This window comes from Pongo pygmaeus, chromosome 2 (assembly GCF_028885625.2).
Source record: "Pongo pygmaeus isolate AG05252 chromosome 2, NHGRI_mPonPyg2-v2.0_pri, whole genome shotgun sequence".
Lineage (NCBI taxonomy): Eukaryota > Metazoa > Chordata > Mammalia > Primates > Hominidae > Pongo > Pongo pygmaeus.
Window position 1 is genome coordinate 106,127,677 of NC_085930.1, and position 26,087 is coordinate 106,153,763.

The following is a 26,087-nucleotide window of genomic DNA, read 5'->3' on the forward strand; positions in this document are numbered from 1 at the left end:
AACACTAAGTTTATTACTCATTGCTATGAGGGAGAATGTACACCATGGGGAAACCATGGGGTGTCTCATTAAGAGAGTGTTGGAAAATAATAATAGGATTTGGGCTTGTTAAGTGATTTAGGGGAGGGTTTAAGGAAGTACAGCTCTGCTCGCGGATGGATGCTGTCAGAAGATTGGGGTAATTCTATGATTAGGTACCCTGATATATCTTATTTACAGGGAGGCATCTTTGCAAAGCCAGTATGTGATAAACAACTGGTATCAGGCCAAAAAAAAAAAAAGAACTTGTATCAGGCTAAAGAGATTGGTAAAGAAGCGGTACTCTTATTTGCTGGGAAATGAGATGTTTGGTTGTGGCTTGGACAATGTACATGTTTTGTGTTCAGCATGACTATGGAATGTTCTGGTTTTGTCTTGATCCGTCACAATCAGTCTGATGTTGGTGTTTTGTGAAATTGTTTATGCTCAACAGGAACACCAAGACCTAGCTGTGAGTGTCAGGCCAATATTTTTTTCTCTTTCTCACATTTCAATAAGCATGAAACATCTCATTCTTGGCTGAAGGATCTACGTCCCTTTGACACAGAGAAGCAGCCTCGATTTCCATCCCAGGTGCAGAGCTTCAGCTAATGATTACATTCCACATCGATCTTAACCTTGTAGTTTCCACAGAAACGACCCTGGGTCCCCTTTGTAGTCCACGCCAGATTAAGACTCCTCCACACACAGCTGTGCTGTGCTTTGAGCATATCAAACACTGCTTCACTTAAATTTCACCTGAATTCGACTCTTTCCCAAATTATATAACAATTCTTTTATTTTAGTGACTGTTAATAAACTTGACTTTGGTGGAATTACAGGTTTGTCCACTGATCTGAGGCTGATTGGGCTAGAACAAAACTATATGCGGTATAATAGATACAAATGTTATGGAAAAAACAAAAGCAAGGAAAAAGAAGTGTTGGGAAAAGGACAGTTTGTGATTTAAGTAAGGTGCTCAGGGAAGGCCTCACAAATAAAGTGACATCTGAGCAAAGACCTGAAGGAAGTGGGGAATTTTAAAATCAGCTGAATATCTGGGAAAAGGGGCATTCCAGGAAGAGGGAAGAGTTAGTGTAAAGGCTCTGAGGACAGGCATACAGGGCGTGTTGCAACCACACTTTTTTTTTTTCTTACGAAGTCTCGCACTGCTGCCCAGGCTGGAGTGCAATGGCGTGATCTCGGCTCACTGCAACCTCTGCCTCCCGGGTTCAAGCGATTCTATTGGCTCAGCCTCCAGAGTGGCTGGGATTACAGGCGCCCCCCACCACGCCCGGCTAATTTTTTGTATTTTTAATAGAGAAGGGGGTTTCACTGTTGGCCAGGCTGGTCTCGAACTCCTGACCTCGTGATCCCTCCGTCCAGGCCTCTCAAAGTGCTGGGATTACAGGCGTGAGCCACCGCGCCCGGCTGCAACCACACTTTCGTAGTGAGACCCACTCTGACAACCTCTTTAATTCTGAAACCTACCCCTGCCCCCATTGGTACTCCCTAATCCCGCTTTGCTTTTCCCCACACAACTTTTCAAGATGTAATTCCGTGTCGGCCGGGTGCGGTGGCTCATGCCTGTAATCCCAGCACTTTGGAAGGCCGAGGCAGGCGGATCACGAGGTCGGGAGATCGAAGCCATCCTGGCTAACACGGTGAAACCCCGTCTCTACTAAAAATACAAAAAATTAGCCGGGCGTGGTGGCGGGCGCCTGTCGTCCCAGCTACACTCGGGAGGCTGAGGCAGGAGAATGCCGTGAACCCGGGAGGCGGAGCCTAGAGTGAGCCGAGATCGCGCCACTGCGCTCCAGCCTGGGCGACAGGGCAAGACTCCGTCTCAATTAAACAAATAATAACAATAATAATCATAATAATTCCGGGTCCCTTGTTTTTGTTCACCGATGTAGCCCAAGCTCCCAGGAGTGTGGGGCATACAGAAGGCGCTTGACAGCCACGTGTGGAGGAAAGGAGCCCGGGGCTGGGCAGAGAGCGAGGCCAAGGGAAGGAGAATATTCGGTCGCGTGGAGCCTTGGGGGCCACTGGGAGGGCTCGGGCCCCACGCAGATCTGCGCGGAATGAGCCGCCAGAGGCCGCTGGCAGTCGCACAGAGAAACCCATCGTTTCCCACCCTGGCACTCGACGCACGTCTACGCGCGTGCGCAGCGGCCCCATCGAGGCACCCGCCTCATTGGCTGTGGCTGGCTCGCAAAACTGGCATTGCGCATGCGCGCTTCCTTGCGCGAGCCGGGCTGTTGGGTGTGTTTTGCTTTCCAGTCTCCGTCGTCTGTGCAGAACCCCGGGTTCTCCTCCAGAGCGCTAGTCCCAGGAGCTCGGAATGTTCGTGGAACTTAATAACCTGCTTAACACTACCCCCGACAGGGCGGAGCAGGTAAGAGGTCCCGCTGCCCGGAAGCGGGCGGGACCTGGCAGGGCAGCGGAATACTGCATCCGGGAGGCGGTGCGCACGACCCCGGTGAATGGCGCGACGACCCGGCACGGGGCACCTGGGAATTGTAGTCCGCAGAGGCTCGACCCGGGGATTGGACTGGAGACTTGGGCCCGCCGAAAGTGGGCTTCTGGGCCATCTCGCATATTCTCAAAGGCCGTGCGTGTCCTTAAAAGTCCCCGGAAGCGGCCGGGCGCGGTGGTTCACCCCTGTAATCCCAGCAATTTGGGAGGCCGAGGCGGGTGGATCACCTCAGGGTCAAGAGTTCGAGACCAGTCTGGCCAACATGGTGAAATCCCGTCTCTACGAAAAACACAAAAATTAGCCGGGCGTGGTGGCGCATGCCTGTAATCTCAGCTACTCGGGAGGCTGAGACAGAATTGCTTGAACCCGGGAGGCGGAGGTTGCAGTGACCCGAGATCTCGCCACCGCACTCCAACGTGGGCGACAGAGCGGGACTCCGCCCCCCTCCCAAAAAAAAAAAATGTCCCTGGGAAGCATGGCCGACAGTGGGGTTGAGTTATATTCGCGAACGTGAACTGTGGCGCACTGTGCGTGTTCACTGGGGTGGGGGTCCCAGGCGCTTAGAGGAGACTGCGGAATAGGCCTGAGAGGACAGGGGTGTTCGTATCGCCGCCATCTTCATGGGCGAGCTTCCTAACCGCCACCTCGCCCCGGAGCAATCGGCACATTGTATTGAACGCTGCTGTTCTTACTATTCCTCCTTGTGGTTTCTAATAGAACTGTTAGAAGCAGGACGTAGCCAACATTGGCTTGGACCAAGTCCGTCTTTGGCACCCCAGGCTGACCTGTTCTCTCCACCCTCCTGCTCACACTCCGGGGCACCTTGAAACCTTTCACATTTTAACGTAGGAGTAACCTCTTTCAGGAGCGTATCTTCTGGCTTATTCTCTCTTTTATTTTTGTTGTTGTTGTTGTTGTTGATGGAGTCTCGCTCCGTCGCCTGGGCTGGAGTGCACTGGCTCGATCTCGGCTCCCTGCAACCTCACCTTCCGGGTTCGAGTGATTCTCCTTATTCAGCCTCCCAAGTAGAAGGGATTACAGGCGTGCGCTACCACACCCGGCTAATTACTCGGCTAATTTTTTTTTGTATTTTTTGTTAGAGACGGGGTTTCACCATGTTGGCCAGGCTGGTCTGGAACTCCTGACCTCAGGTGATCCGCCCACCTCTGCCTCCCAAAGTGCTGGGATTACAGGCGTGAACCACCACGCCCAGCCTGGTTTATTCATAATCTTTGTCTTCCTAATGAAATGGTAAACTCCTCCAGGCTACCAGGATACTATGTGTCTAAAGCCTTTTTATGACCCCATAGTGCCAAATTGTAGCTTTCAGTAGATCCTTGTGGATTTTAGTTGCCAGGCAGTTCTTGTCCAGATGACTCTGATTACCTTGCCAGTTACCACTGGCACTTCCAAAGTCAGCCTAGGGCCAGATGAAAGAATGGAGTAAATCAAGTGGGCACCAGGAAATGACAGCACCAGGGGTAACCCTGAAGGTCTGACGATCTTTCATATTTTGTAAGTGAAAAAACCTGAAGCCCAGAGAAGTTAGGCATTTGTGGAAGGTCACACGGCAAGGAGGTGGCATGCATGATATCACTTGATCCTGACCTTCCCTGTCACTGACAGAAATAGAGGTGAATGGAGCAGGACAGTCAGGCTCTGCAGAGACCACTCTTAGAAGTCTTTCTAGAGCTCTCCATGATCAGGCCTCTGAAGCAGGGCCATTGGGTGAACTTTGTTATCAGACATCTCTATCAGCAACTGCTTCTTCCTCCCTTGTCCCTCACCCTACAGAATAGAATTGGCATCAGAATATAAAGTAGTTGGCGGGGAGGCCTTTTGAAGGCCTCTTCCAGTCCTAGCAATCTGATTTTCACTGGAGTCTGATGGTAAAAGCATCCTTTGTTCAGGATCCAATTCTTCCTAAGACTGGTTCCTGAGTGACTAATGTGAGAAGTGAGGAAGAGAAATAATTTTATTCTCTGTTTGCTTTGAGGAGGTGGAGGCTGAGATGTACTTGCCTATCATGAGTAACAATAAGTGATAACTTTAATCATGGATTTTCCATAATTTTCACTTATTTCCATCTTTTCAGGGTACCTTAGCATATATATCATTAAAAAAAAAAACTCTTCAGGTGTAGAAATTTAGGTGTGGACACAATTGACTAGATTGCTACACTAAGCTGACCTCTTTCCAGGGAATCTAACCTTTTTGTGTTCCTTGTAACTTTTAGGGGAAACTGACTTTACTCTGTGATGCCAAGACAGATGGGAGTTTCCTTGTACACCACTTTCTCTCCTTCTACCTCAAAGGTATGGGACTTATTGATGCTGTAGAAAAGAAACCCAAGATCGGTGCAGAAATAATAAAAACCAAAACTATTTAAGGAAGCAATAACAGCATTTACAAGCCAAGCCTTGGTGTTGGGATACCTAGGGGGCTATTTTATCAGGATAACAGATTACTAGGCCATCTCGTTCCCTCCCCAGCCCTGCCAAAGAGTGGCATGTGCTCACTGTTTCTGTGTCCTACCTTCCCCTTCTCCACCCACTGTGTGGACATTGCCTCACTGAGGTCCTGTGTGGCCTCCTGATTTTGTTGCTCCTTGGTCTTTGTGTATCTCGAGGTCTCTGGGCACTCGACCCCATTGACACTTTGTCCTGGCAGTAGATGCTTCCTAAAGAACATGGCTGCTGCATGGCTGGGCGTGATGGCTCATATCTATAACCCCAGCGTTCAGGAGGCCCAGGTGGGAGGAGAATCTGCAGCCAGAGATTCGAGACCAGCCTGGGCAATATAGGGAGACCCTGTTTCTACAAAAAATGCAAAAATTAGCTGGGCACGCCTATAGTTCCAGCCACTCGGGAGGCTGAGGTGGGCAGATCACTTGAGGCCAGAGAGGTTGAGGCTGCAGTGAGCCATGATTGTGCCACTCTAGCCTGGACAACAGAGCGAGACCATCTCAAATGATAATAATAATAATAAGTACCTAGTACTACATCTAACAGAAGTATATCTTAGAACCAGCAAAATAAGATATAACTGTTAAATAAGAAGAAAAGTACATCTTAGAATCAAATCGCGTATGTCAGGTTGCAAAGCCTCTGGGTCTCTAGATTTGCCTCAGTGCTTTTGTTTCCAGAGGTATGAAATCAGTGAGTCTGGTTGTAACCAGAGGATTTATTTAAAATCAACTGTTTTGTTTTCTAGCTAATTGTAAAGTCTGCTTTGTGGCCCTCATCCAGTCCTTCAGCCACTACAGTATCGTGGGACAGAAGCTGGTAAATATTTTGGAGCTCCATGGTGAGGTCCCTGAGTGAGTGTGTGTGTCACACATGGTCTAAAGCTTGGCTTTCCTGTTTGCATTGTACAGAACTTAGCAAAAGACGGACTAAAGAAATATTGGGCCGGGCGCAGTGGCTCACACCTGTAATCCCAGCACTTTGGGAGGCCAAGATGGGCAGATCACGAGGTCAAGAGATGGAGACCATTCTGGCCAACATGGTGAAACCCTGTCTCTACTAAAAATACAAAAATTAGCTGGGCGTGGTGGTGCACACCCATAGTCCCAGCTACTCAGGAGGCTGAGGCAGGAAAATCACTTGAACCCGGGAGCCAGAGGTTGCAGTGAGCCGAGATCGCACTCCAGCCTGGCGACAGAACAAGACTGTCTCAAAAAAAAAAAAAAAAAGAAATCTTGGGATCCTGAACCCCTTATTTGAGGGGCTAAGGTAGCATCTCAGCATGTCTCATTAATTGAGACTTCGTAGAACCAGACCTGCTGTTTGTAGATGTTAATTAATCAAACCCTTCTCTACTCATTCTGGACAAGTTAAGGTTTTCTCCTTCTCCATATGAGTTTTGATTTTCGTCCTCCTTGGTTGGAGATCACACTTTGGTCTGCTGCTAAATTGGATGCCTCCCACTGTCTTTCCCTAAGTCTAGGGCTTCAGACCCCAATGTGGGGAGAGGGACTTTCATTTCCTGCCCCTCACCACATCAGACACAGGCAGGCAGGAATAAGATGGCCAAAAGGCTGATGAACTTCCTGACCTAGCCTGGGACATTACCTGTTACTAGGTGGACTTCACTGCCTGAGAATGGAAGCTGAAGGGCTGTTTTCTGGTTGTTTTTGGACAGGCCAGGCTTAGAGAGGGAGAGAACTGGGCTACTCTTCAGCAGTGATCTTTAAAATGCCAGTCTTGGGCCGGGCATGGTGGCTCATGCCTGTAATCCCAGCACTTTGGGAGGCCGAGGTGGGCAGATCACCTGAGGTCGGGAGTTCGAGACCAGCCTGGCCAACACAGCAAAACCCCATCTCTACTAAAAATACAAAAATTAGCCAGGCAGTTGGCGTGCTCCTATAGAGTGACACAGCGTTTCAATAAAAAGAAAAAAAAGGCTGGGCGCGGTGGCTCACACCTGTAATCCCAGCACTTTGAGAGGCTGAGGTGGGCAGATCACAAGGTCAGGAGATCGAGACCATCCTGGCTAACACAGTGAAACCCTGTGTCTACTAAAAATACAAAAAATTAGCCGGGCATGGTGGCGGGCGCCTGTAGTCCCAGCTACTCGGGAGGCCGAGGCAGGAGAATTGAGTGAACCCAGGAGGCGGAGCTTGCAGTAAGCTGAGATCACGCCACTGCACTCCAGCCTGGGAGACAGAGCGAGACTCCGTCTCAAAAAAAAAAAAAAAAAAAAGGAAAAAAAAAATCTCCCAGAGATGCAACTCCCCCGCCCCTGCCCCCGCAAGACATAAGCAAATCAAATCCAGAAATGTATAAGAAGAACTATACACCACACTTGGGTTTATTACAGTTTTGCAAAGCCGGTTCAACATTTGAAAATCAGCTATTGTAATCCACCATGTCAATAGGCTAAAGAAACAAATTCATATGATCATATCACTTAATGCAAAAAAAGCATTTGACAAAACCCAAGGCCTAGTCACTATAAAAATTCTTGGCTGCCAGGGGTGGTGGTTCATACCTTTAATCCTAACACTTTGGGATCATCTCACTCATGGGGCGTGCATTCTACTCATTTATTTCTCAGGATCCAGGCATGGTGGCTCATGCCTATAATCCCAGCTGCTTGGGAGGCTGAGGCATGAGAAGCACTTGAACCTGGGAGGCGGAAATTGCAGTGAGCCAAGATCGTGCCACTGCACTCCAGCCTTGGCAAAAGAGCAAGACTCCATCTCAGTAAATACATACATACATACATACATACATACAAATAAAAAAGAATAAAATCCAGTCTTACTGTTGGACCAAGTCTCTGCCTCTTCTCTGTTGGGCAGAAGCAAATGAGGAGGTAAGAGAATGGTAGATTCTTTCTTTCCCATCCTTTGCAGAGAAGGGAGAACTTCCTGTGTTAGACATCAGGGCAGGAGCCCAGGGAGAACAGTCAGGATGTAAAGAAAACATGTTGCATTCCAGGGCTCTGCAGCATGGCTTTATGGCCACTGGATCTGTTTCAGGATGAGACAGCTGTGTGTTCGCATATCTAAACTGGCTACTTTTCCTTTTACCTTTGAATGATGATCAGCACAGCAGGAATGGCATGCACAGTACTTGACATGTGAAGTACTGGAGCGTGAGCTTCTATACTCATGGCATATTGTTGCACTTACATAAATAGACTGGTAGTGAGCAAGAGCAAGGGTGATGATCAGGAGTCCTTTTCTCTGTCAGCTGCAGCGATTGGAACAAATGGTGTTGGACATTGGAAGACCCTGGGCATTTTGTGTGTGAATGAGCAATTGAGACCTGATGTAGGGGCATGGAAAGTCTAAAGAGTTACATTTTGCCTCTTTCTTTTTTTTTTTTTTTTTTTTTTAGAGAATGGGTCTCCCTGTGTTGCCCAGGCTGGTCTTAAACTCCTAAGCTCAAGGGATCCTCCTGCCTCAGCCTCCCAAAGTGCTGGGATTACAGGTGTGAGCCACCATGCCGAGCCCCATGTGACCTATTTCTGCACAGGTGGAGCAGTGGGTTGCACATTTAGAATGCATCACCATCCCTGGTGTTTGCTGAGATGTAGATCCTGAGTTCTTCCCTCATTCTGGAATTAGACCCAGGAGTCTGCTTTTGTGGTTTTTTTTTTTGAGACAGAGTTTCACTCTTGTTGCCCAGGCTGGAGTGCAATGGCGTGATCTCAGCTCACCATAACCTCAGCTTCCTAGGTTCAAGTGATTCTCCTGCCTCAGTTTCCCAAGTAGCTGGGATTACAGGCATGTGCCACCATAGCCGGCTAATTTTGTATTTTCATAGAGACAGGGTTTTACCATGTTGTCCAGGCTGGTCTTGAACTCCTGACCTCAGGTGATCCACCTGCCTTGGCCTCCCAAAGTGCTGGGATTACAGGTGTGAACCACCATGCCCGGCCAGGAATCTACATTTTAATCAGGTATCTTAAAGGGTTTCTTAATTGGATGGTGGTTCATGAACCATATTTAAGAAGTCCTTGAGGCCAGGTGCAGTGGCTCACACCTGTAATCCCAGCACTTTGGGAGGCTGAGGCATGTTGCGGGAAGTCAGGGACCCCAAACAGGGACCGGCTGAAGCCATGGCAGAAGAATGTGGATTGTGAAGATTTCATAGACATTTATTAGTTCCCCAAATTAATACTTTTATAATTTCCTCTGCCTGTCTTTACTTTAATCTCTTAATCCTGTCATTTTGTAAGCTGAGGAGGATGTATGTCGCCTCAGGACCCTGTGATAATTGCATTAACTGCACAAATTGTAGAGCATGTGTGTTTGAACAATATTAAATCTGGGCACCTTGAAAAAAGAACATGATAACAGCAATGTTTAAGAAACGAGAGATAACCTTAAACTCTGACCACCAGTGAGCCGGGTGGAACAGAGCCATATTTCTCTTCTTTCAAAAGCAAATGGGAGAAATATCGCTGAATTCTTTTTCTCAGCAAGGAACATCCCTGGGAAAGAGAATACGCGCCTGGGGGTGGGTCTCTGAACTGGCCCCCCTGGGCGTGGCCGTCTTCTATGGTCGAGGCTGTAGGGGTGAAATAGACCCCAGTCTCCCATAGCGCTCCCAGGCTTATTAGGAAGAGGAAATTCCCGCCTAATAAATTTTGGTCAGACGGGTTGATCTCAAAACCCTGTCTCCTGACAAGATGTTATCAATGACAATGGTGCCCAAAACTTCATTAGCAATTTTAATTTCGCCCCAGTCCTGTGGTCCTGTGATCTCGCCCTGCCTCCATTTGCCTTGTGATGTTCTATTACCTTGTGAAGTACATGATCTCTGTGACCCACACCCTATTCATACACTCCCTCCCCTTTTGAAAATCCCTAATAAAAACTTGCTGGTTTTGCAGCTTGTGGGGCATCATGGAACCTATCAACATGTGATGTCTCCCCCGGACACCCAGCTTTAAAATTTCTCTCTTTTGTACTCTGTCCCTTTATTTCTCAAGCCGGCCGACACTTAGGGAAAATAGAAAAGAACCTACGTGACTATCGGGGCAGGTTCCCTGATATCGGCAGGTGGATCACTTGAGGCCAGGAGTTCGAGACCAGCCTGGTCAGTATGGCGAAATCCTGTTTCTACTAAAAATAAAAAAATTAGGCCGGGCACGGTGGCTCACGCCTGTAATCCCAGCACTTTGGGAGGCCAAGGCGGGTGGATCACCTGAGGTCAGGAGTTCAAGACCAGCCTGACCAACATGGAGAAACCCTGTCTCTACTAAAAATACAAAAATTAGGTGGGCGTGGTGGCACATGCTTGTAATCCCAGCTACTCAGGAGGCTGAGGCAGGCGAATCGCTTGAACCCAGGAGGTGGAGGTTGCAGTGAGTCAAGATCGCACCATTGCACTCCAGCCTGGGCAACAAGAGCGAAAACTCCATCTCAAAATAAATAAATAAATAAAAATTAGCCAGGTATGGTGGTGCATACCTGTAATCCCAGCTACTCAAGAGGTTGAGGCACAAGAATCGCTTAAACCTAGGAGGCAGGGGTTGCAGTGAGCTGATATTGCGTCACTGCACTCCAGCCTAGGCAATAGAGTGAGAGACTGTCTCAAAAACAAAAAAAGTCCTTGAGCTTCAAGTCAGTGACAAGCAAAAAATGAAGTCCTAGTCTGAGCAGGGATAGGCATACTAAATTTCTGCATCCCGTATTTTGTGGGGTTTTTTTGTTGTTTTTTTTTTGTTTGTTTGTTTGTTTTTGAGACGGAGTTTCACTCTTGTCACCCAGGCTGGAGGGCATTGGTGTGATCTTGGCTTACTGCAACCTCCACCTCCCAGTTCAAGCAATTTTCCTGCCTCAGTTTCCTGAGTAGCTGGGATTGCAGGTACCCGCCACCACGCCTGGCTAATTTTTGTATTTTTAGTAGAGATGGGGTTTCACCGTGTTGGCCAGGCTAGCCTTGAACTCCTGACCTCAGGTGATCTGCCCACCTTGGCCTCCCAAAGTGCTGGAATTATAGGCGTGAGCCACCATGCCCGGCCTAGGTTTTTGTTTTTTGTCTTTTTGAGACGGTTTCGCTCTGTTGCTCAGGCTGGTGTGCAGCAGCATGATCATGGCTCACTGCAGCCTTGACCTCCTGGGCACACGTGATCCTCCTACTTCAGCCTCCTGAGTTGCTGAGACTACAGGCGCAAACTACCATACTTGGCTAATTTTTTTTTAATTTTTAAAATTTTTTTTTAGAGACGAGGTCTCGCCACGTTGCCCAGGCTGGTCTCAAACTCCTGGGCTCAAATGATCCACCTGCCTCAGCCTTCCAAGTAGCTGGAACTCCAGGCATGTGCCACCATGCCTGGCTAGTTTTTCTTTTAATGTGACAATTAAATGGAAATACACATCTGAAAACAGATGGGGGATTGTTGGTTTGGGAGCACCCAGGGGAATGAAGACAGGCCTGTACATTGGGTGATCAGATACACTTCTGCCAAGTTTGGAAGGTGTCTTGTGCCCTCTTGCAAGCTGGCATCTAGTCTGATGGGTTCCCCTACAAGGCACAGTAACTCACTCTCTTTTTCATGTTTAGGGTGTCAGCCTGACCATGGCGCGGGAGCGTGGGCAGCTTGTGTTCCTCGAGGGACTCAAGTCTGCAGTGGACGTCGTCTTCCAGGCTCAAAAGGAGCCACAACCCCTGCAGTTTCTCAGGTCAGTCAGCCTGCAGCCCAGCCCAGAAGCACACATGTGGCAGGTGGGCCCAGGCAGGGTTCCTGGTTGCTGTGTAATTCCTTCTTATTGTGCAGGAGGATGGAACTGGTTTCAGGAGTCAGACACTTACTCTGGTGTTGCAGCATCATCAAATGCTGGCTCTTATCATGGGGCTGAGGGTGGACATTTGTCCCAAAAGCTATAGAGAGGATCATTTGCTGGAAGGATGGCAGAACCATATGCTTTGCTGTGTTTTCCAGCCCTGGCTTAGAGCCCTAGTATACACCTGTGCTCTGCAACAGTGGAGACTCTGCAACGGCAAACTATGGGTTATGGGTCAGCTGCCTGTTTTTATAAATACATTTGTTTTGTTTCATATTTTTTAAATTGTCTTTTTAAAAATTCCTTTTTTTAAAAATTTTTTTTTTAAATAAAATTTTATTGGAATACAGCCACGTTCATTTGTTTGCATGTTGTCCTTGGCTGTTTTTGCACTACAGCAACAAATAGAGTTGAGTAGTTGAGACAGAGACCATATGACCTGCAAGCCTAAAATATTTACTTTTCAGACATTTAAGAAAAAATTTTTCCCCTGGTTTGGTATTCAACATCACAGGCCTGAGACTGGTTTTCCTGCTTTTCCTCGTTTCTGAACATTGGCCACAAACATAGCTCTGTGAAGACTCCCTGCTTGGCTGCTGTTCTTCGTCCACTACAAAGTGGTCCACACAGGAACTTCCCCCCACTGCCTTATCTCTCAGACACACACACCCTTATGCAGTGGCTGTGAGGCCATGTTTCCTGACCCTGTGTGTGACTTCACACACACCCCTTAGCATCTCTGACTTGGGGTTTCCTCATTTGAAGGCAGGGGCTGGTTATACCTCATCCCAAGGTATGGGGAGATGTCCTCATTGTTAATGAAGATAACCCAATGCCAGGGGCTCATCCCTGGAGCATAAGGCAGTAGGCCAGTTGCCCTGGGCCCTGGGCTCTGTTCCTCCACTCATTGCTGAGAAATGATGGCCAGGGGTAGTCACTGGAGAAGACAGAGATAGGCAAGCTGGCTTGTGTCAGAAACAGGTCAAATCTGTTACATATACAGAAGCCTTAGGCCACTGCCACTCACCATCAGGGCATCTGAGTTACTGTTTAACTTCTTATTTTCATTTTTTTTTTTTGAGACAGGGTCTTGCTCCGTTGTCCAGGCTGGAGTGCAGTGGTGCAAACACAGCTCACTGCAAACTCAACCTCCTGGGCTCAAGCACTCCTCTCCTCTCAGCCTCCCAAGTAGCTGGGACTACAGGGGCGTACCACCATGCCTGGCTAATTTAAAAAAAATTTTTTTTGTAGAGATACAGTCCCACTCTGTTGCCTAGGCTGTTCTTGAACTCCTGGGCTCAAATGATCCTCCCCGCTGGCCCCCCAAAGTGCTGGGATTACAGGTGTGAGCTACTGTGCCCGGCCTGTTTAACTTTTTCCAGCTGTGTATGACCTCCTGGGAAGGCTTCTGCCTGCCCAATCCAAGTTGATCTTCCAGATTCCTTAAGCTCTTGGGTTGAGAGGCTGTATGGTGTCTTTTTTTTTTTTTTTTGAGACAGAGTCTCATTTTGTTGCCCAGGTTGGAATGCAGTGGGATGATCTCAGTCATGACTCACTGCAACTCCGCCTCCCAGGTTCAAGCAATTCTGCCTCAGCCTCCTGAGTGGCTGGTATTACAGGTGTGCGCCACCACACCTGGCTAATTTTTGTATTTTTAGTAGAGACGGGGTTTCACCCTTGTTGGCCAGGCTGATCTCCTCACCTCAAGTGATCCACCCCCCTCAGCCTCACAAAGTGCTGGGATTACAGGTGTTAGCCACTGCACCCAGCTATGTGTGGTGTCTCTTAAGGGCCCTAGGAGCTGTTTATTTTTGTGTCTCCCAGTTTCTAATACAGTGCTTTATACCTAGTAGGCCTCAGGAAATATTTGAATTACTCCTGTACACATGCATGCCTTTTCTTTCTAACGAGATCATGAACTTTTTGTTGCCAAGAATTGTGATACAGTTCTTTGTCCACCTTAGCCCTCTCCTGTCGTGCTACTTGGTCCTTGATAAACATCTGTAGAGAGAGTGAAGTCTGATAACTTTTGTCCTGTCTCTCCAGGGAGGCTAATGCTGGGAACTTGAAACCATTGTTTGAGTTTGTACGGGAGGCCCTAAAGCCAGTAGACAGTGGAGAGGCTCGGTGGACGTACCCGGTGCTGCTGGTGGATGACCTCAGTGTGCTCCTGAGCCTGGGCATGGGGGCGGTGGCCGTGCTAGACTTCATTCACTACTGCAGAGCCACCGTGTGCTGGGAACTAAAGGTACTCATGGAACTGCCTTCTCTGCGCCCACCTGTGACTTCCAAGAACTCAGACAGGTCCAGACCTCACTTGCTTGCTGTGATCTTTTTATTTGCTTGGGGTTTTGGCTTTACTCTAGCAGGCCCAGAAAGCTTTTGCAGCCACCCTGCTTTCCCTTACCTGCCATTGCTGAAAAGTAAAGCCCCCCAAAATAAAGGGATGATCAACATTGCATTCAGTGGGGCTGGTTACGTGTGGCACCGCTGCAGTCCCAGGTCTGTCAGAATAGCCTGTGTGTCCCGGGGTAAGTTATTATCGTCCCTGAGTGTATTTTATAGATCAGCTAAGATAATGAGTATGAACTACTTTAAAAATTGTAAAGGGCAATACAAGTATAGGATATACAATATTACCTTGATCACCAAGTTATGAGGGACAAATAGAGATTTTTGCCATAATAGAGGTTTTAGAGTTTTTGTTTTTGTTTTCTTTTGGTTAGTCAAGTACAGCAGTGGGAACAGAAGGAACAAAGAAATCTGTAACTGGTTGTGATCATTTAGATGTAAATACTACTGCACTTAATAGCCATAATAGGGTTTTTAACAATAATAATAGGCCAATCAATAAAATAGGAATGGCTGTGGTGCCTACCTCACAGGTACCTGACTGCAAGAGTGAAGTGAGATGAAGCTTGTAACATGCCAGCACTGTGTCTGGCCCACAGTAGCCACTTGTCAGTGTGTGATGGTGTAGCTGGCAGGAATGTGTGGACAGTGGTATGGTATGGTCAGATTGAGCGTACAGAGCAATGGGAGAGAGAAGCTAACTGAGTTAGCCAGGTGTGTGGGTATCCAGCAGTGTGTGTTGAACACCTGTATGCAAAGTCCTGCCTGGAAGCTCTGTTCAGGGAACTTCTGAGGCCGTCCTGGCTACAGTTGCAGAGCCAGGAACCAGGGTAATGCAGAAAGAATGGGAGGAGGAGGAACTGTTAGGGGTGTGGAAGGCACAGTTAGGATTAGGGGGTGACAGTAAGTAGCCAAAGCCACCTTCTGCAGCCCAGCTGGGTCTGTGACCTGCTACCACCCTCTTTTTGTAAGAATACTTCTTTTAGTTGAAAAAGTAAAACTTGGGCATCGTTTAAAAAAAGAGAAAAAGAAGGAAGAGTATAAAGGGTACTTTAGCAAAAAGTGCTCTTGTCTCTCTCCCTCCCTCCAACGTGCATCCTTCCAGCCAGTCTGGTTTTTTTTAATATTTTTTTGTATATTTTTTCTATATTTTAGGAAAAAAACATTTTTTTTTTCTATATTTTTACTTTTTGTAGAGACTTGGTCTCACTATGTTGCCCAAGCTGATCTTGAACTCCTGGGCTCAGGTGATTCTCCTGCCTCGGCCTCTCGAAGTATATGCACATATTTGTCTCCCTGCATTTTTCTTCACATTACTGGCAACCTGCCATCCACACTGTTTGCTATTTCTTTTTTTTCATTTATTAATACACAGTATATTTTGTTGTCCATTGCCCAAAAATAACACATGGATCTGCTTCATTCTTTTCCGTTTTTTCTGGTCCTGATTTATAATTTAATGGCCATGCAGATGCCAGTCCCTCCTTTCTGCCATTCACAGGCCCACTGCTCTGGGATGAGGGTTTTCTGCTCAAAAGCATGGATGTGCGAGAGCCTCCAGCTAGGCACATGTTTACCCACCAGTGTGTCTGAAGCAGCAGCTTCCCCTTGAACTTGGCCAACACCACCAGGACTCAGAAGCTGCAGGCACAATGGTTGAGGGTCACGTCCTCCACCTCAATATGCTTCGCCTCTGGGTCCCACTGCAGCTTCTTCTGGAGTTATTCGGCGCTGAGTTCTGTGGCAGCAGTCCAGCTGGGGCCGTAGCCCAGCAGGGACAGAACCCCAGCTCAGACCCCGGCCTGGCCACGCTGTTTTTGCACCCCTACAGGAGCCACTTATTCTTTTCCTTTTTTATTACTTTTTTTTTTTTTTTTTTGAGACAGAGTTTCGCTCTTGTTGCCCAGGCTAGAGTGCAGTGGTGCGACCTCAATGACCTCAGCTCACTGCAACCTCCACCTCCCAGGTTCAAGGGATTCTCCTGCCTCAGCCTCCCAAGTAGCTGAGATTATAGGTGCCTGCCACCATGCCTGGCTAATTTTTTTTTTTTTTTTTTTCAGATGGAGTCTTGCTCTTTTGCCCAGGCTGGAGTGCAGTGGCACGATCTCGGCTCACTGCAACCTCCGCCTCCTGGGTTCAAGCAATTCTCCTGCCTCAGCCTCCCGAGTAGCTGGGATTACAGGCACATGCCACCATGCCCGGCTAAATTTTGTGTTTTTTTAGTAGAGACGGGGTTTCACCATGTTGGCCAGGCTGGTCTTGAACTCCTGACCTCAGGTGATCCACCCACCTTGGCCTCCCAAAGTGCTGGGATTACAGGCGTAAGCCACCGTGCCTGGCCTTTTATTACTATTCTTTAAAAATAGAGACAGGGTCTCACTATGTTGCCCAGGCTGGTATTGAACTCCTTGGCTCAATGATCCTCCCGCCTTGGCCTCCCAAAGTGTTGGGATTACAGGCGTGCACCACTGTCCCCGGCCAGCTTTATTCTTTTTAACAACTGAACAGTATTCCTTTGAAAGGACTCATTATTCAAGCTGTCACTTTTTGGCAGGGTTGACCTTCCCCTCTATTTTGGCTTGGCTAACTCCTACTTGACCTCTGAGATTCAGCTCACATGAGCTCACCTCCTGACCTGCTCCCCCGGGTTAGAGGGGATGCCTCTTCGTTGTGCTCCCATACACCTCATGCTTCCCTCTCCCTTGGTCTTATCATTCTGTATTGTCAGCATCTGTCTGTCTCCTGGGCCCACATCTCTCACTTGTTATTCCTACTGTGGGATCTGGTACACTCTAAGTATTCAGGAACTGTCGACTGAATGAATGGGTGCCTGGCAGGATGGTGACACTTCTAGTAACATTCAGGAATTCAGGATATTGAGCTAATTTTGAAGACTGTTGGTTTAGATGAAGTGAGCTGAAAATATGGGTTGGCTCATTATGGGTGAAATATGGGTGAAGTTGTCCAGTAGGTGACTGGAATTAGGGTCTGGGAGCACAGGTAGGGGCTGGCTGTAGCAGCAGCAGGGAGGGTGATCTGTGAGAGGATGTACAGGGGAGTGGAGGCAACGAGAGGCTGGCACTCCCTGACTCTGGGTGTCCCTTCCAGTAAGGAGCAGGCTTCCATCTTGTATCTGATGCAGGGAAACATGGTGGTCCTTGTGCACGACAGTGGAGATGCAGAGGATGAGGAGAATGACATCCTGCTGAATGGCCTCAGTCATCAGAGCCACCTGATCCTGCGGGCTGAGGGCCTGGCCACTGGCTTCTGCAGGGATGTACATGGGCAGGTATGCAGGGGCCTCCTGGGCAACGGGCTGCTTGCCCGTGTACCTATGATTCTTGACTGCACAGGGGAGAGTCAGGCCTGAGGGACTGTCTGGTTGGGACATGACTTCAGGTGGAAGGGAAACACTGGAAATTGTGAGACTTCAGGTAATAGACGTGCTCCAGGTGGCACTTAGCCTCATGGACCAGCGCACGTTTTCCATGGGGGTCCCATTTGTGACCAAAGTGGAGCACTCTTAAAGAGGAGACAGCTGTCTAGAGTGGAATGCAGGGGCATGCTATCAAATAACAGCAAAATTCCTCTGCAGTACTGCAGCAGGCATCGTCTATTCAGGTCAACACTGTTCCTTTTTTTTTTTTGACGGAGTCTTGCTCTGTCGCCTAGGCTGGAGTTGCAGTGGCGTGATCTTGGCTCACTGCAACTTCCGCCTCCCGGGTTCAAGCAATTCTCTGCCTCAGCCTTCTGAGTACTTGGGATTACAGGCACCCACTGCCATGCCTAGCTAATTTTTAAAATATTTTTAGTAGAGATGGGGTTTCACCATGTTGGCCAGGCTGGTCTTGAACTCCTGACCTCGTGACCCACCCCACTTTGCTTCCCAAAGTGCTGGGATTATAGGCGTGAGCCACTGTGCCCGGCCTGTTCCTTTTACAGGTAGAGACTCACGCCTGTAATCCCAACACTTTGGGAGGCTGAGGCGGGCTGGTCACTTGAGGTCAGGAATTCGAGACCAGCCTGGCCAACATGGTGAAACCCCATTTCTAATAGAAATACAAAAATTAGCCAGGCATGGTGGTGCGGGCCTGTAGTCCCAGCTACTCGGGAGGCTGAGGCAGGAGAATCACTTGAACCCAGGAGGCGGAGGTTGCAGTGAGCCAAGATTGCACCACTGCACTCCAGCCTGGGCGACAGAGTGAGACTCTGTCTTAAAAAAAGAAAAAAGAAAAACGACTTGGGGAGGCCGTACCCATGGACCAGGTTGCTGCCCCAACTGCTGCCACTTACCAGGACAATTGGAGTACTTGGGCAGAAACTGCGAGTCCTGCCCTGGGAGGGAAGCTGGATCCTACCCCTCTAAATGGGCTGCCATGTGGCTCTGCGCCTTCTCAAACTTCTCTTCTGGAACCACTCCCAAGCCTCCACCACAGCTTCCTGGTTCACTTAAGTTGAGCACTCCTGACCCAGCAACAGTGGCTTGGAGTCTTGGCCCAGAGTCCTTCAGAGGCAAGTCTGGTAGGTCACACAGAGGACCAAGCCCAGCAGTGCTATGTCTGTAGTGCTGCAGCAAGGCCTGAGGAGAAGGTGCTGCTGGGCAGCTGTGGCCTCTCTTCAGCCAGACCCCCAGAGCTTTGTAATCAGCAGAAACACCATCAAAACAGGCATCTAGCCTTCCTGGGCCTCTGTATTGAATGTACAATTTCTAATGTGATTTTCAAAATTAGTACAAAACCATGCTTAGAAGAAAGAACAAAGGGACTGGGCGCGGTGGCTCACACCTATAATCCCAGCACTTTGGGAGGCCGAGGTGGGCGGATCACCTGAGGTCAGAGTTCCAGACCAGCCTGGCCAACATAGTGAAACCCCACCTCTACTAAAAATACAAAAATTACCTGGGCATGGTGATGTGCACCCGTAATCCAGCTACTTGGGAGGCTAAAGCAGGAGAATTGTTTGAACCCAGGAGGCAGAGGTTGCAGTAAGCCAAGATTGCGCCACTGCACTCCAGCCTGGGCAACAGAGTGAGACTCTGCTTCAAAAACAAACAAACAAACAAACAAACATAAAATACTTTAAGGGCCTTCCTCTGAAAGACTTTTTCCTTCCGTTTTCTTTTTTTTCCTCTTTCACATTTTCTATATTGAGCCAATACGACTACTGTAATGGAGGGGAACCCTTTATTTGTAGTTAGCTGGTTATAGGCTTTATTTTACAAGTTGACCCCATTACCAGATAGCACGTCTGACTGTCATCTCATGGAGGCCTCAGCTGAAGGTCACAGAGAAGGTAGGGTGGGGTTCCTAGTAGAGCAGGTCCTGGGGTGGCTGCTCCTCTTTCATTCTTCTCTGTCTCTGTAGCTGAGGATCCTGTGGAGGAGACCATCACAGTCCACAGCCCAGCGGGATCAGAGCTTCACTTACCAGTATAAGATACAGGACAAAAGCGTGTCCTTTTTTGCCAAAGGAATGTCTCCTGCTGTTCTGTGACCTGATTTTGGAGCAGCTGAAGCTACATAGGACTGTTTTTGGACGTGGAAGATAGAGCAACATAGCAGGAATGGGTCTTTCTCCTCTGTAGTAATATTTCGGGCTGGACTGGCGACTCCACTGTGACCAGTGGAGTTGAGTGCTGCAGTGATGGCATGCCTTGGCTGCCCTGGGCCCTGTTCAGAAAACACAAGGGACCACGATCCTGCCTCTGCTGAGAGAGAGGCTGGATGCTAGACCCAAGTGAAAGGGGTCCTTCGGAGCCTTTGTTTAAATATGCCTTAGCCCCAGCTGCCCATTTTTGGTTGACATGCCTTTCAGAGCCAGAGTGGGTATAGATGTGCCAGCCAGGAGATGGCACCAGATGGCAGGTGTGCAAGGTGACAACTAGGATAATCATGGCTAGAATAAAGTAAGTTTCCACACTGGGGCCTCCTGTGGGTTGTCTTGTTCAATTTCCATCCTGGAAAGGTACTTTCCCTTTCCCTATGAGTACAGTGAGGAAACAGACCTAGAGAGGTTTGGAAGCACACAGGCTGCACAGCAGGCTGTAAGTAACTGTGCCTCACTCCGCAGTCCACACTTGCTGACTGACAGTCATGGAACCCAGAGGCCAGCTCCCCACCCAAAGGTGGGGACCTTTGGCTTCTCCAGTTTCTGTGGTACCTTGCCTTTATGCCAACAAATCCTGGCCATCAAGGGCCTGGCACCAGGGCCTTGGCCACATGAGGCCCTGTGTAGGTGCAGGTGTGTATGGCCTTGGTGAGAGGGGTAAGGGATGTTCTTGCTGCCAGGCGGATCGGGCCTTGGCGAGGAGCTGGTGCCTCCCTCACCTGTGAAGACTGCAGGAGGTGAACTCTTGCCCCGCATCCTGTAGATGACAACTAGTCCCACTCAGCCCCTCAGCTGAGGTCATCTCAGAGTAGACACCAGGTGTATTCTCTTAAAATGGTTACTTTTTTGGTATATAAATTATACTATGATGAATTTTATCTTAAAGAAAATGAAAAAAATACTATTTTGCTGTATACTAAGGAACTTACATAGCTGTTATTTTCTTTTTCTTTTCTTTTTTTTATTTTTTATTTATTATTTATTTTTTATTTTTTGAGACAGAGTCTTGCTCTGTCGCCCAGGCTGGAGTGCAGTGGCGCGATCTCGGCTCACTACAAGCTCCGCCTCCTGGGTTCACACCATCCTCCTGCCTCAGCCTCCTAAGTAGCTGGACTACAGGCGCCCGCCACCACGCCTGGCTAAATTTTTGTATTTTTAGTAGAGACGGGGTTTCACTGTGCTAGCCAGGATGGTCTTGATCTCCTGACCTCGTGATCAGCCTGCCTTGGCCTCCCAAAGTGCTAGGATTACAGGTGTGTGAGCCACTGTGCCCGGCCTTTTTTTTTTTTTTTTGAGATGGAGTCTCGCTCTGTCACCCAGGCTGGAGTGCAGTGGTGGCGTGATCTTGGCTCACCACAACCTTCGCCTCCCGGGTTCAAGCTATTCTCCTGCCTCACCCTCCCGAGTAGCTGGGATTACAAGCACATGCCACTGTGCCCAGCTAATTTTTGTATTTTTAGTAGAGACGGGGTTTTGCCATATTGGCTAGGCTGGTCTTGAACTCTTGGCCTCAGGTGATCTGCCTGCCTTGGCCTCCCAAAGTGCTGAGATTACAGGCATGAGCCACCGTGCCCAGCCTCTTTTCTTTGTTTTGAGACATGGTCTCTCTCTTGCTCAGGCTGAACTGCAGTGGTGTGGTTATAGCTCACTGCAGCCTCGACCCTCTGGGCTCAAGGGCTCTTCCCACTTCAGTCTCCCAAGCAGCTGGGATTACAGGTGCGTGTCACCATGCCCAGCTCATATCTGTTGTTTAATTTTAACTTTTTGGATTTTTAGTCTTTGGGAAAAATTTATCACACTTCTCTTCAAATCATACCATTGTGTATGTTATCCCTCTGAAACAGTAAGCTGCTTTTATTCTCAAAATACTGTAGACCTGATAGAATATTTGAAAGTTATGAGTGCAATTAAGAGAAAGTAGTTATTAAAGAATCTAATGATTCTTTGACTAAGACTTCAGTATTTATGCAAACTTCATTTGAGCTGCGGTTTTGAGTGGGCAAGGCACCATTTTTTACATGATATAAATGTTGCTGTCATGTTTCTTCACTTAGTTTATAAATGTTTTCACTATTTTTTTTTTGAGACAGTTTCTCTCTCTCTGTTGCCTAGGCTAGAGTGCAGTGTGGCACTTCTTAGCTCACTTGAATTCCAAGTGATCCTCCTACCCTCAGCATTCTGAGTAGCTGGTACTACAGGTACCCACCACCATGCCTGGCTAAGTTTTTAATTTTTTTGTAGAAACGGGGTGTTGCTTTGCTGCCCAGGGTAGTCTTGAACTCCTGGGCTCAAGAGATCCTCCCGTCTCAGCCTCCCCTTAAATATTTTATGTTTAATAGCTATTCAGGGCTGGGCACAGTGGCTCACGCCTGTAATCCCAGCACTTTGGGAAGCCAAGGCAGGTGGATCACCTGAGGTCAGGAGTTCAAGAGCAGCCTGGCCAATATGGTGAAGCCCCATCTCTACTAAAAATACAAAAATTAGCTGGGCGTGGTGGCAGGCACCTGTAATCCCAGCTACTTGGGAGGCTGAGGCAGGAGAATCGCTTGAACCTGGGAAGCGGAGGTTGCAGTGAGCTGAGAACGCACCATTGTGCTCTAGCCTGGGCAACAAGAGCAAAACTTAGTCTCAAAAAAAAAAGCTATTCAGCATTTTATGCTATCATTATATTCTAGTTTGTTTATCCTCTGGGCATGTAGGTTCTGGTTTTTACAGTTATCAATTATGGTGTTATAAATTTTATATACTCTACCTATTGTGGGTGAGGATAAGTACTTGTTTGTTTAGAACCTGACAAACCAGGTCACTGGCAGAGCTCATAGAACTTATGTTCTGGAGGAGAAGACAGGCAATCAACAGAATCGACAAAGGACATATTTAATTTAGACCACAATAAGTGCTATAAATAAACCAGCACAGGGGCCTGTGAGAAGTGAGGGGTGATGACATTTTAGTCCATACCCTCTGATGGAATTACTGAATTACAGGGGGAACTGGCCCTGGCACATTATCAGGTTGTTCTTCAGAATGATGGAGCCAGTTGACAATGATGCAGAGATTTTGCTCTGTCAACTTTGGGTTTAACTTATTTTTAATTAATTTAATAGTGGTGGTTGTGTGAGAATGGACTAATACAGGGGTAGAAAAGCAGGATCATAAGGTGTGATATGGTCCATAAAAATGATTCTAGTGTGAAAATGGACATTAATCACTAGCATATAATTTTCTCTGTATTTTTCCATGTATACAGAATCTGTTCCTTATCCTTGCTTACTTATCAATTAAAACCTGATGTTGGTCGGGCATGGTGGCTCATGCCTGTAATCCCAGCACTTTGGGAGGCTAAGGCAGGCAGATCACTTGAGTCCAGGATTTTATTTTTATTTATTTATGTATTTATTTTGAGACAGAGTCTTGCCCTGTTGCCCAGGCTGGAGTGCAGTGGCGCGATCTTGGCTCACTGCAACCTCCACCTCCCAGGTTCAAGCGATTCTCCTACTTCAGCCTCCCTTCAGGGTCTCTCAGGCTGAGACCCTGTCTCTTTAAAAAAAAAGAAAAAAAGGCGGAATATTGGAATAGACATCTTATCAAAGCAGACATCGGAATGGCTAATGTGTATATAAGTGCTCAACATTATTAGGGAATTAAAAATTAAAACCACAATGAGGGCTGGGCACAGTGGCTCGTGCCTGTAATCCCAGCACTTTGGGAGGCCGACGCGGGCAGATCACAAGGTCAGGAGTTCGATACCAGCCTGGCCAATATGATGAAACCCTATCTCTACTAAAAATACAAAAATTAGACAGGCTTGGTGGTCCCAGCCTATAGTCCCAGCTATTCGGGAGGCTGAGGCAGAAGAATCGCTTGAACCCAGGAGGCGGAGGTTGCAGTGAGCCGAGGTCACACCACTGCACTCCAGCCTGGGTGACAGAGCGATACTCCATCTCAAAACAAACAAACAAACAAAAAACCACCATGAGATACCACTACATAGCCACTAAAATGGCTATATCAAAAAGACTGACAGTAACAAGTGCTGGCAAGGATGAGAGGAAATAGGAACCCTCATACATTGCTAGTGGGAATGTAAAATGGGGCAGTCACTTTGGAAAATAGTTTGGCAGTTTCTTAAAATGTTAAACCGAGGCTGGGCTCAGTGACTCAAGCCTGTAATCCCAGCACTTTGGGAGGCCGAGGTAGGCGAATCACTTGAGCCCAGGAGTTTGAGACCAGCCTGGCCAACATGGTGAAACCCTATCTCTACTAAAAATACAGAAAATTAGCTGAGCGTGGTGGTACACACCTGTAATCCCAGCTACTCAGAAGGCTAAGGCACGAGAATTGCTTGAACCCAGGAGGCGGAAGTTGCTGTGAGCTGACATCGTGCCACTGCACTTCCAGTGTGTGACAGAGCAAGACCCTGTCTCTAAATAAATAAATAAATACTGTATGACTCAACCCATTCAATTCATAGCTATCTACCCAAAAGAAATGGAAACATAGTTCTACACAAACTCTTGTGTGGTGACAAAAGTGACTCCATATTGGATGCTAATCTGCCATGTTGACCTCAGATTAACCGCAGTCCTGTGAATGCCTCCTGATTCCTTGTTTATTTACTGTCTTTAATGTAAGAATATGTACTCACAATATATCCTACCTTTAGGTCAAAGCAACCTTGATGTTATTGCGCAACTCATTCTGGCCTGTTCTAGAGGGTTGCCTTTCATTGTCTCTGTAGTGCACATACCCTTTTTCCTATGGTATATAAGTCCTGGGTCTGGGGAATAATGGTGTGGAGATCTACCTGACTTGTTGCTGACCAAGACCATTCTTGTGTCCATAAGTTCCCTAATAAATTGCCCTCTGCTGACAAACTGGATTTGTCTGCCTTGTTCTTTGGTTTCTCAGCTCCTTCTGCATTTGGGGGTCATTTTGCATATATGGCCCTTTCATGGAATAACTTGCATGTGAATATTCACAGCTGTGTTTATTATAATAGCTGAAAAGTGGAAAAAATCCAAATGTCCATCAACTGATGATAAAAATCATCATGTAGTATATCTCTGCAGTGGAATGTTAGCAGTAAAAAAGGAATTAAAGTACTGATACATTCTGCAACATGAGTGAACCTCAAAAGCAGTATGCTAGTCGGGCACATACCAGTAGTCTCAGCTACTCAGGAGACTGAGGCAGGAGGATCACTTGAGCCCAGGAGTTCAATGCTGTAATGTGCTGTGATCATGTCTTGTGAATAGCCACTGCACTCCACCCTGGGCAACATAGTGAGACCAAAAACCATTAAGCCAGATACAAAAGATAGGCCAGGCGCAGTGGCTCACACCTGTAATCCCAGCACTTCAGGAGGCTGAGGCAGGCATATCACTTGAGGTCACGAGTTCGAGACCAGCCTGACCAACATGGTAAAACCTCATCTCTACTAAAAATACAAAACTTAGCCGGGTGTGTTGGTGGGCTCATGTAATCCTAGCTACCCGGGAGGCTAAGGCAGGACAATTGCTTGAACCCAGGAGGCGGAGGTTTACAGTGAGGCAAGATTGTGCCACTGCACTCCAGCCTGGGTGATAGAGCAAGACTCCATCTCAAAAATATATATATAAATATATTTTTATATATATTCAATTAAATATGTTCAAAATAGATATATATAGTATGACACTATACATATATGTATATATAAATATATATACACATATATATATGTTATGATTCCATGTATAGGAAATGTCCAGAAAAGGTAATTCTATAGAGATAGATGATAAATTAGTAGTTGCCTGAGGCTGGGAGTGCGAATGGGAAGGGCGTGATGAAAATGTTCTAAAAGAAGATTGTGATGATAGTTTCACCATACATTTACTGAAAGTCACTGAAATATACACTGGACAATGGGTGAATTTTATGGTGTTTACATCTGTTGAGGTTATGATCCTGACTTGGCCACTTACAGCTCTCCTGTAGTAACAAACAGCCCTCAAATCCCAGTTGGCTTAAAACGGCCAGCACATTCCTCACTCACATTACATATCGGGGACCATGGGTCATGTGCTGCAGTTCTGCTCCACAAGGCTTCTCATCCTGGCACCTGGTCTGAAGGAACAGTTCCAACAGAGGACTATGTTCTCCTGGCTAAGGGGAAGAACAAGAGGCACATTCACACAAGCAGTGGCTCTTAAAGCTTCTGCTAGACTTGGTGTAGGTCGTGTTCACTCACGCTTTATTGGCCAAGGCTGACAATGGAGAGGGGAGGTGCACTCATCCAGCTGGGAGCTCCACAACCACTGGACATTGGGCAAGGGGTGCATGTGTATGATCAGCTTACAGAGAAGACAACAACGAAATAACCGACTATAGTGATCTTACTCAAGTG

General features: G+C 47.5%; 1 protein-coding gene and 1 pseudogene across 2 annotated transcripts; one reads left to right on the top strand and one right to left on the bottom strand.

Annotated features, from left to right (window-relative positions):
* The first annotated feature begins 2,240 nt into the window (after window positions 1-2,240).
* Window positions 2,241-24,581, top strand: ELP6 (elongator acetyltransferase complex subunit 6). 2 transcript variants are annotated; one of them, XM_054481889.2, is made up of 7 exons: window positions 2,241-2,416; window positions 4,734-4,812; window positions 5,711-5,781; window positions 11,521-11,639; window positions 13,788-13,989; window positions 17,236-17,382; window positions 19,457-24,581. In XM_054481889.2, the coding sequence occupies exons 1-7, from the start codon at window positions 2,363-2,365 to the stop codon at window positions 19,583-19,585; spliced, it is 801 nt and encodes a 266-aa protein (XP_054337864.1). In that variant the 5' UTR covers window positions 2,241-2,362; the 3' UTR covers window positions 19,586-24,581. The 2 variants fall into 2 exon arrangements, with proteins under 2 accessions (XP_054337864.1, XP_054337866.1); XM_054481891.2 differs by lacking the exon at window positions 2,241-2,416 and adding an exon at window positions 3,767-4,012.
* LOC129034165 (bolA-like protein 2) lies at window positions 15,543-16,782 on the bottom strand (annotated as a pseudogene).
* Window positions 24,582-26,087: the final 1,506 nt, after the last annotated feature.

Bases quoted from the DNA above. Each gene is read 5' to 3' on its own strand.
- ELP6 (XM_054481889.2), top strand. From the start codon at position 2,363: ATGTTCGTGGAACTTAATAACCTGCTTAACACTACCCCCGACAGGGCG. The intron at 2,417-4,733 runs GTAAGAGGTCCC...TGTAACTTTTAG, and splicing joins CCCCCGACAGGGCGGAGCAG to GGGAAACTGACTTTACTCTG. The intron at 13,990-17,235 runs GTACTCATGGAA...TATCTGATGCAG, and splicing joins CCGTGTGCTGGGAACTAAAG to GGAAACATGGTGGTCCTTGT.